Source organism: Cebus imitator, unplaced genomic scaffold (assembly GCF_001604975.1).
Source record: "Cebus imitator isolate Cc_AM_T3 unplaced genomic scaffold, Cebus_imitator-1.0 Scaffold80, whole genome shotgun sequence".
Taxonomy (NCBI): Eukaryota; Metazoa; Chordata; class Mammalia; order Primates; family Cebidae; genus Cebus; species Cebus imitator.
The window spans coordinates 2,879,711-2,890,600 of record NW_016107395.1 but is presented as its reverse complement, the minus strand read 5'-3'; the positions used below and the strand labels follow the sequence as shown (position 1 = coordinate 2,890,600).

Below are 10,890 nucleotides of genomic sequence, written 5' to 3'. Positions count from 1 at the left end.
GCACTGTGGTCTGAGAGACTGTTTGTTATGATTTCCATTCTTTTGCATTTGCTGAGGAGTGATTTACTTTCAATTATGTGGTCAATTTTAGAGTAAGTGCAATGTGGTGCTAAGAAGAATGTATATTCTGTGGATTTGGGGTGGAGTGTCCTGTAAACATCTATTAGGTTCGCTTGGTCAAAAGCTGCGTTCAAGTCCTGGATATCCTTCTTGACTTTCTGTCTCATTGATCTGTCCAATATTGTCAGTGGAGTGTTAAAAGTCTCCCACTATTATTGTGCGGGAGTCTAAGTCTCTTTGTAGGTCATTAAAAACTTGCTTTATGTATCTGGGTGCTCCTGCATTGGGTGTGTATATATCTAGGATAGTTAGCTCTTCTTGTTGCATTGATCCTTTTACGATTATGTAATGCCCTTCGTCTCTTTTGATCTTTGTTGGTTTAAAGTCTGTTTTATCAGAGACTAGGATTGCTACCCTTGCTTTACTTTGCTTTCCATTTGCTTGGTAGATCTTGTTCCATACCTTATTTTGAGTCTATGTGTATCTTTGCATGTGAGATGGGTTTCCTGAATACAGCACACTGATGGGTTTTGACTTTTTATTCAGTTCGCCAGTCTCTGTCTTCTGATTGTGGCATTTGGGCCATTTACATTCAATGTTAATATTGTTGTGTTTGAATTTGATCCTGCCATTTTGTTGCTGTCTGGTTGTTTTGCCCATTAGTTGACATGGCTTCTTCATTGCATCATTGTCCTTTACCATTTGGTATGTTTTTGCAATGGCTGGTACTGGTTGTTCCTTTCCCTGTTTAGTACTTCCTTCAGTAGTTCCTGTAAGGCAGGTCTTGTAGCGACGAAATCTCTCAGCAATTGCTTGTCCTTAAAGGATTTTATTTCTCCTTCACTTATGAAGCTTAGTTTGGCTAGTTATGAAATTCTGGGTTGAAAGTTCTTTTCTTTAAGGATGTTGAATATTGGCCCCCACTCCCTTCTAGCTTGTAGGGTTTCTGCCGAGAGATCTGCTGTGAGTCTGATGGTCTTTCCTTTGTAGGTGACTCGACCTTTCTCTCTGGCTGCGCTTAGGATTTTTTGCTTCATTTCAACCCTGGTGAATTTGACAATTATGTGCTTTGGGGTTGCTCTTTTTGAGGAATATCTTTGTGATGTTCTCTGCATTTCCTGGATTTGAATGTTGGCCTGCCTTGTTAGGTTGGGAAAGTTCTCTTGGATGATATCTTGGAGAGTGTTTTCCAACTTGGATTCATTCTCCCCATCACATTCAGGCACACCGATCAAGTGTAGATTAGGTCTTTTCACATAATCCCATAGTTCTTAGAGGCTTTGTTCATTTTTTTTCACTCCTTTTTCTCTAATCTTGCCTTCTCATTTTATTTCATTGGTTTGATTTTCTATCTCTGATATCCTTTCTTCTGCTTGATCGATTCAGCTGTTGAAACTGTGTATGCCTCACAAAGTTCTCGTGCTGTGTTTTTCAGCTCCATCAAGTCATTTATGTTCTTCTCTAAGCTGGTTTTTCTATTTAGCATTTCATCCATCCTTTTTTCAAGGTTCTTAGTTTCTTTGCACTGGGTTAGAACATGGTCTTTAAACTCAGAGAAGTTTGTTATTACCCACTTTCTGAAGCCTACTTCTGTCAATTCATCAAATTCATTCTCTGTCTTTTTTCATTCCCTTGATGGGAGGAGAAGAGATGTTCTGTTCTTTGATGGTTTCATCCTTTTTGCACTGTTTTTTTCCCATCTTTGTGGATATATCTCCCTTTGATCTTTGAAGTTGGTGATTTCAGGTGGAGTCTCTGAGTGGATGTTTTTTCTGTTGAGGTTGGCGCTATATCTTTTTTGGCCTGTAGAGGGCATTGCTGGGCTCTCTCAGGCTCAGTCAGGTTGTTGGGTGGGTGGTCCTTCCCTGGAGTTTGTTTGCTGGTGAGATCGGCCCCGCCTTCCCAATGGCATCTCTCCCAGAGCTAGATCATCCTGGTTGGGGTCAAACTGGTGTATTTGTTGCCAAGCTTTCTATCGAGGGCTTCAGTTTGAGTTCTGTGGAGGTGGGGCCTGCCAGGCCTTATGGTCTGTTTCCCTGCTTTCAACTTTGCCTCCCTCTGTGGACGGTCTGTCCCACTGGCCTTAGTTCAAACTTCCGCCCAGGTCCATGTGACTACTTGCCACTCTCAGCGGCAGCTGCTTTTCAGATTTGCATCAACAACCCATGGCACCCCACAGTCTGGCAGGGCTCTCATGGACTGTGGGTTGTAGGAGGGATAAGGCAGGCACAGATTCTGAATTGGAGCACCGAGGGGGAGAAGTCCCCTGACCCTCCGAGCCAGCTGCACGTTTCAGGTGGGGACGTGCCCCCCGTTTTGATTTGGCCCCTGGGCAGCTCTCACCCTGCAGCTTCTTCCCTGGGCTATTTTCAGAGCCCTATCAGTCCCACTGAAATGAACCCAGCACCTCGTTTGGGATTGTGAAGTCCTCTAGCCCTCTGCCTCTCATTCGCTGGGAGCTGCATTCCCGTGTTGCCTTCTCACGGCCATCTTCTGCATATCCCTTAGAGTCAGTTTTTTAAGATGAGCTCTTTTCATAGATTTGGGTTTTTATTTTCAGTTTTCTTGGATTGTAGCTTTAAATATTAGTTCCATTCCATTCCTTTGTTTTTCTTCTTTAGGGCCTTCTATTATACATATGTTGTTTCTTTGTGCCTGTGTTCTATTTCAGCCATTTTCTACCTGACTCTTTTTACTTTTTTCCTCATGTTATTTTTATTCTCTCGGTTGATTTCCTGCATTTTTTCTTTTCTTTGTTTTCTTTTCTTTTTTTCGAGACAGAGTCTTGCTCTGTTGCCCAGTCTGGAGTGCAGTGGTGCGCTCTCAGCTCACTACAACCTCTGCCTCCTAGGTTCAAGGAATTCTCATGCCTCAGCCTCCTGAGTAGCTGGGATCATAGGCATGGGCCACCATACCCAGCTAATTTTCATATTCATTTTTTTCAATGTGCCTTATTAAACTTTCATTTTACCTATTCTCCCTTGGACACACTGCAATATAGTCATTTATTAAATTTTTTTTCCATACTGAATTTAATCAATTATTAGCTTTGTTTTTTAAATTTATTTTTTTTCCATTTTTGAATTTTTGATTCACGATTTTTTTTATATCCCCATATGGTTGTTTGAGATTTAATTTAGTTTGGAGTCTTGTGATATAATTTTCTTATGCTTTTTGTAGTTTTTAAAAATCATTTTGGGTTTTTTTTGTTGTTGTTGTTGTTTTGTATTTGTTTCTAGGAACAGGGTTCAAGAGTAAGGTATTTTTATTCTATTTTCAATTTTTCTCCCATACTAGCTTTTTATAGATTTGTTCTATTTTATCACTTTATTTCATAACATTACGTGATTCTTTATTCTAACATATTCTTGGTTAAGGCAGTGTTAACAGAAGGACCAATGATGAACTTAACATATTGTGGATATAGAATTTAAAAACAAAGGTGAAGACAAAAGTAGAATAATAATATAGAAATGGTCCATGTTCTGATGAAGTAGAAGTAAAACAAAATGTGGAGGAGAAGGCAGGGAAAGAGGAGCATCAAATAAAGTCTTTGATGTTCAGTTTGTAGGTGGAGGTAAAGAATACTAGCTTGAAGGGAGAGTTTATAGGTTTCCTTGTTTAAGGGTGGTCTGGTTTGACAATGGGACAAGGTACAGTCTCTTTAATAAGTAACTTTTTTCATGTGATGGGAACATTGTCTGATTTTTGTTTGTTTGGACAGGAAACTAAATTTCTTTCTTTTACTACTTCTTTTCCTTTTCACCATCCAGTCTCCAAAGGGTGCCTCTCCCTTTCTTACCATCTTCTCCCCCAGAATCAATACTTTTCAGAGCCTTGAAGGCCCACTTTTAAGTCCTTTTCTTGTAATCAGTGCTCTGACCTACTACGACACTCTTCAGTATTTTCACACTTAAACTGAACTTCCTAGTGTTAATTTTAGATCGATCTTAGGTTTCCCCTCTTCTCTCTTCAATACAGTTTTTCCTGACTTGGATGGAAGTGTGAGAGACAGAACCCTCTGTTTTGTTGTTCATTTTAATACTTATGAGTAATTTCAAATTTGGGCATTCTCTGACTTCTATTTATGCAGAGGGTTTGAGACTTTATATCATTTTATTTTTCCTTCATGTTTTATAATATTTTTAGAGGATAAGTATGGAGATTCAGATTTAGACATTCATCATTATCCTCAGCTTTATTTTTGTTTAGGGATTATCTAGCTATAAATTAGTCTTTAAAGTAAGGGGGAACAAAACCCTACTCATTAATCATTCAAGGGTTAAGCCTAAAATTTTTATTGGTTCAGATATTGAGTATATTTTTTAGTAGTGGTTTAGAAATTTTACTGAAGCTTATTCAACTCAATTTTAGAATACATATTCAAAATAATATAATTTTTCTAAATGTTGTAAATAAATTTTGAAAGTGTTTACAACTAATATAAAATGGGTATAACAAAAATATTTCCCTTTTTTGCCTTCATTAACTAAAGAATATTTTATTTGGTTGTGAGATATTGTTTCAGAACTCTTAGAGGCCCTGGATAATTGTATAAAGACTCCAAATTACACAAACTATATGCTTAGGATATAAATTATGTTCATACTCTGAATTTTCTAAGCAAATAATGGGAAGCTTAAAAAATTAATCACAATATTCCTGAGACGTTGATTTTATTTTTAATGAAAAGGATATCCTGCTCACACTTTTATATTCTTTCTTTTATATGTAATTTTGGTATATGTATTCTGAAGTGGCATAGAACATGTTTCTTTTGCATGTCCAATAGACTCTGGAAAATATTTTAAAATATTAAGAAGCATGTATAAAATTTTGTTTTGCTGAAAAGGAAATGATACTTGCTACTACTTTGCTCCCTCAGGCTGCTTTGACTCTTCCACGAAGACCTTTCCTTCACTGTTCTTCTGTAATACCTGTCGTGGTTCTGACCCTGAAATTTACTATGCACCTTTTCAAGCTCAAAGACTCATGGTGCTTTCTTCCCTGGATGTTATTTATATCCTGGACTTCACACCATATCCGAGATGGGATTCGTCATGGTTTGTGGATATGCCCATTTGGAAAAACTTCTCCTTTGCCATTCTGGCTTTATGTAATAATCACATCATCTTTACCTCACATCTGTTCATTCATTATGTATTTGACGGGAACCAGACAGATGATGTCTTCAAAACATGGAATTCGTATTGATGTCTGAGGTAACCACACAGCAGTCTTAGAGAAGCAAATGGCTCAGATGATGACAATTAAGAGTAGCCACCATTAAAGTTAATTTTTAAAAACACAGGTGTTTATATTATTTAATTATTATAATTCTGCTCTTGCTCAGGAAGCATGTACAACTTTAAAAAAATTATACTTTTTATTATTCTATTTCTCTCTTCTATGACAACTCTAGTGCGATATTAGAGTTTCATTTATTCCATGATGTATTTTAATTGGTTTTTTTCTTCTGTTTATCTGGCATTACTAGTAGTTCTGTTAGATTAACATCCTGTTTATTTTCTGGAAATATACCTGAAATTTGTCCATTTCTTAATGAAAAACAGCTCATATTTTAGGACAACTAATTTTTAAAGTGTTAACATGGTATTTGGATCCACATTTTCTTGAGATATTGAAATAGTGAAATTGCCAAATAAATGATATGAATCATTTAACTATACAAATGTATAGTTAATGCTAACATGTATTTATTTTCATAAATGTTGATCCTGACTGAAGTTTAATTTGCAGAATGCTTTATGAGTTATGATTACTGGCAGAATCTTCTTCAGAGCACTTGTGACACATCATTATAATATCCAGTAACTAACATTAGATCTAGCTTATTTCAGAAATTAATTTAGGAAATAATTATTAAAACATGTTGGCTATAGTAACACTTTACTGAAGTAGTATTTTTTTAGTATCTGTAGCCTAGAATCTCATGTGTTAGTGTTTTAACTGTTTTGAAAAACAAAACTAAATTTAATATTTGTTAATAAATAACTTTAATAAAATATCGATACTTGGATCATAACCATAACATTTTAATTCATGCAAAAAAATAATGACCAGGAATGTCATTTCAAATGTAAATTCCTGAATGTACCATCAAAATTGTTTTCATTGCTATCAGTTGTTTATATGCTATTCTAAAACACTTTACTAGTTAAATTTTTTTTTTATTCATCCTGATACTGAAAGACAGGATATATTTTTTTCAAAATAAAGTTTGAGGAAATTTGCTTTTTCCTTTGTTCTTTCAGGTTGATCTTCTATTAAAATGATTCCTCTTTAGTAGAGAAGGAAAATTTAGTTGCTATAAATCTTGTATTTGCAGTTTCATGTTACTTTGATATTCAAGTCAGTGACCTAAAGGTACCTGCTTTTCTTTTGGCATATGTGCTATCTGTTGTCTTCAGATTTTCTTACAGTTTTGTGATTTATAATGCTAGTGATTGTTGTGCCTTATTCTCTGAGGAAGGGTGGAGGGTTCATAAAGCAATGCCTTATCCACAGCAGATTTTCTTGTATATTAAGTTAAACAGAGTTCTGTAAATTATTATGAAGCTTCAAGCTTTTTTGGAGAGTTTTTTTCCTTGTTAACAAATTGGTTGCAATCTGTTATATTTTGCAATTGATTAGATATTACAGTCTAATTATTATTTTTCAAGAGTAATTATTGTATAAGTTTGGTTGGTATAATGGTAAATATTATATAGGGGGATAAATTTGATTAGAGATTTTTTTAAGCATCCGACTTCAGAAATACATGGAAATAAAGTCTGTATCTTGTGTAACAATTCCTGACTAAATTGTAAAACCTTTTCTATTTTTTCTTTCTTCATATTAAACAAATAAATATCATTAAAATATAGAACCTTATTTAAGAATGCTACATAGTGACCAGACGCGGTGGCTCACACCTGTAATCCCAGCACTTTGGGAAGCCAAGGCAGATTGGTAACTTGAGGTCAGGAGTTCGAGACCAGCCTGGCCAACATGGTGAAACCTCATCTCTACTAAAAATACAAAAATTAGCCAGGTGTGGTGGCACACACCTGTAGTCCCAGCTACTCGGGAGGCTGAGACAGAGAATGGCTTGAACCTGGGAGGCAGAGGTTGCAGTGAGCTGAGATGGGGCCACTGCACTCCAGCCTGGATGACAGAGGGAAACTGTCTTTAAAAATAAAAATAAAAAATAAAATAAACAAAAATGCTACATAGGCATTTTTGGGGTTGTCAAACTTTCCTTTATTAGAATGGGAACCACTTTTGACCATGACTCTTTGCTTAAACAATACTGCCCTTTTTACATGTGGGTTCATCTTAGTTCCTACCTCTACCATCAGAAATCTTCATTGTCCTCTAAATAAGCAGTCCCCAGCCTTTTGGCACTAGGGACTGGAAGGACCAGTTTTGTGGAAGACAGTTTTTCCACAGATGGCTGGGGAGCGGTGGGGGTGCTGATGGTTTCGGGAGAAACTATTCCATTTCAGATCATCAGACATTAGATTCTCATAAGTAATCTGCAACCTAGATCCCTGCATGCGCAGTTCACAATAGGGTTCCTGCTCCTATGAGACTGTAATGCTGGCGCTGATCTGACAGGAGGCGGAGCTCAGGTGATAATGCTCGCTCACCCACCTGCTCTGTTGCTCACCTCCTGCTCTGTGGCCCACCTCCTGCTCTGTGGCCCAGTTCCTAACAGGCCATGGACTAGTACCAGTCCACAGCCCGGGAGTTGGGGACCCCTGCTTTAAATGGACCCCAAAAGTTGTGATTGTAATCTCTGGAAAACCAGCAACCACCTCCCCATGCCAGCACTTTATTCTTGCTGGTGGTGAAAGAATTTGTGTCAATACAACATTGTGTTTGAAAGTTAAATTGTACCTTATTTGCACGTGTGCATTTTTCTCGATCCTCCAGACTAACTGCCTTCACTTATTGTTTGTCTCTTTGCTGTTTCACTGATCCAACCTCCCAGTCTACCATTCTCTTTTCTTGAGTTGTGTTATTCATGTTGGCTTGTGGACAACTTCCACCACTGAACTACGTTCTACTCATCTCCAAGCCCAGCTTTCTTTAATGGAGACTTAAGAATCCCTATTGTGAATGGGTAAAAACTCCCCTTTAAATTTTATTTATTTTATTTTATATTTTATTTTACTTTACTTTTTCTTTGTTTGAGACAAAGTCTTACTCTGTCACCCAGGCTGGAGTGCAGTGGCATGATCTTGGCTCACTGCAACCTCTGCCTCCCACATTCAAGCGATTCTCCTGCCTCAGCCTCCTGAGTAGCTGAGATTACAGGAGCCTGCCACCACACCCAGCAATAATTTTGTATTTTTAGTAGAGACAGGTTTCACTATGTTAGCCAGGCTGGTCTTGAACTCCGAACCTCAAGTGATTCACCCATCTCAGCCTCCCAAAGTGCTGGGATTACAGGCATGAGCCACTGTGCCCAGCCAAAATTCCCCTTTTTATCCTCACCTCTTTAACTTGGCCCTTTCTACTCTGAGGCAGCAACCCTTCCACTCTGACCCTTAGGCAGACACTGTTTATTGTGGCTGGTGGAATGGTGACTTAGTTTGGCCCATTTAACCAACTGATCTTTGCTCACCACTCATTTGATAGCTCATTATTTTGCTCACTCCATGTCCTCCTCACCTTCTAAGACTCACTTTCCGCTTCTTTGATGATATGAGCAAAAAGGATGCCCTTTTTTCTTTTATTCCAATACTTGCTTTTCTCTCTCTCAGTTATAGATGACCTGCCTGAAACCTGGACTTGTGCATTCCCCTATCTATGCCACTACTCTCATTGCCACATCACATCAGCCACTTAACAGTACAGAGGGCCCCTGTACCTCCTTCTTAGATGATACTGTCACCTCTGAGATCTTAAGCTTTGTTTACTTTCTCTGTAGTTCGCACACTCTCCCATACATCAGAATCACATGCAGGGCTTGTTAAAATATGGACTGGGGTCCCATATCACTTGGGATCCGTCCTGAGTTCTGATTTGGTGGGTCCTGATCACTTACATTTCTAACACATTTCCAACACATTTCCAATTGATGCTGATGCCACTGTTTAGGAATGATATTTTGAAGACCACTACTCTAGATCCATCGTACTTCTTTAATTTCATTTTCCTCGTCTCTCTTTTTTTAATTAAGCCAGCTGCTCTACCTTATTGATATCTTCAATTGTTCTTCAATATCCCTCATCACCAAGTCCATCAGCCCTCTGCTGGGTACACTTAACTCTTCCCAGGCCCTACCTGTACAGTGCTATAAGTTCAGTCACCCATCAGTACAATGTACAGTACAGTGTAAATTACTGTACATTTCCTCATGTACCATACAATTAGTCAATCCAGAATAATCCATGTAGTTGGCTTTTCCCATTTCTACTTTAGGCCACATGTCTTTGAAGTAGTTACGGAAGTGTGCTGACTTGCCTCACCACAACTCATGCAGTCTAACTTCAGCCATGTACTTGATAATGTGTTGCTCACTACTAAACACTGTAGTGTAATATTGTAACACGGAATATCTGCTACACCACAGCTTTCTGATAGTGGCGTAGACTTGGTTGGGTGCTTAAGCATAACTGATCATACCACATGATCCCACTCTATTCTCTCCCCTCCCCCACACTGACATACCATAGGAGTGTGCACTTGACCCTTGACCCAAGTGTTGCCAACTGACAGCAGGTTAGAGTCTTTGGAATTGGCCTGATAAAGAAATTTCGACCAACTCCTTAGAGAAGAGAAAGCACCTCAGAACCTTAGAGAAGAGAAGCAGACAGCACAAGCCACAAAATATGAAAAACTGGTAAAGGTATATATATATACACATATTTTAAGACAAGGTCTTGCTCTGTCACCCAGGCTGGAGTGCAGTGGCACGACTACAAGTCACTGCAACCTTGACCTCCCAGATTCAAGCAATCCTTCCACCTCAGCCTCCCAAGTAACTGGGACTGCAGGTACAGTATCATGCCCACTCATTTTTTACTGTTTTTTTTGGTAGATGCAGGATCTCACTGTGTTGCCCAGGCTGGTCTCAAATTTCTGGCCTCAAGTGATCCTTTTGCCTTGGCCTCCCAAAGTGTTGGTGTGAGCCATTGCACCTGGCTTATGTTTTCAACTTATATGAAAGCCAAGGGTGTTTTTCAATCCATTCCATGGACTTTTATTGAAGGATATTTTTTTACTGGGCGGTTCAGTCGATGGACTCCATTTCCCAGAGTTACAGAATGATGAGTGACATCATTCAATCCCATGCTCTGCCTTCTAATTGGATGAGCCCAGTGATTGTCAAGCCTAATTTTACAGCTTCCAAGAGAATTTCAAAGTCTTTCTGCTTTTTGTATCCTGCTCCAAAGAAAACAAGGGTTTTTTCTTTTTTCCACATTATCTGTATGCATAGTCTGAACATACAGTCTGATTTGTGGTATAACAGAGCTATAAGGCTCATTGACACCTTGCACAATTTTACGGCAACAATGCAAACATCAGGATGATGGAGTAGGTAACACTCAAACCTCTGAGTGTGGAATTCTGTTGAATCTGCCATGGCCCCCTGAGCATGGATAATGACATATACTGCGTTGTATTTAAAATTCTCCCTGAAAAGCAAACTTAGCCACCTAGGAATCCATTTCCTATACCAGATTATGAAACAGTAAAATAGCCGGGCGCGGTGGCTCAAGCCTGTAATCCCAGCACTTTGGGAGGCCGAGGCGGGTGGATCACGAGGTCAAGAGATCGAGACCATCCTGGTCAACATGGTGAAACCCCGTCTCTACT

The 10,890-nt window shown here is 38.6% G+C and overlaps 1 protein-coding gene across 2 annotated transcripts in view; it reads left to right on the top strand.

Moving 5' to 3' along the window:
* TMEM267 (transmembrane protein 267) overlaps nt 1-6,879 on the top strand; it is a 44,757-nt gene extending 37,878 nt beyond the window's left edge. For both annotated transcript variants that reach the window (XM_017533169.2, XM_037740183.1), the window contains one exon: nt 4,946-6,879. In XM_017533169.2, coding sequence (XP_017388658.1) covers nt 4,946-5,281 — 336 coding nt within the window. In that variant the 3' untranslated portion in view covers nt 5,282-6,879. The remainder of the gene's footprint in view (nt 1-4,945) is intronic.
* Nucleotides 6,880-10,890: the final 4,011 nt, after the last annotated feature.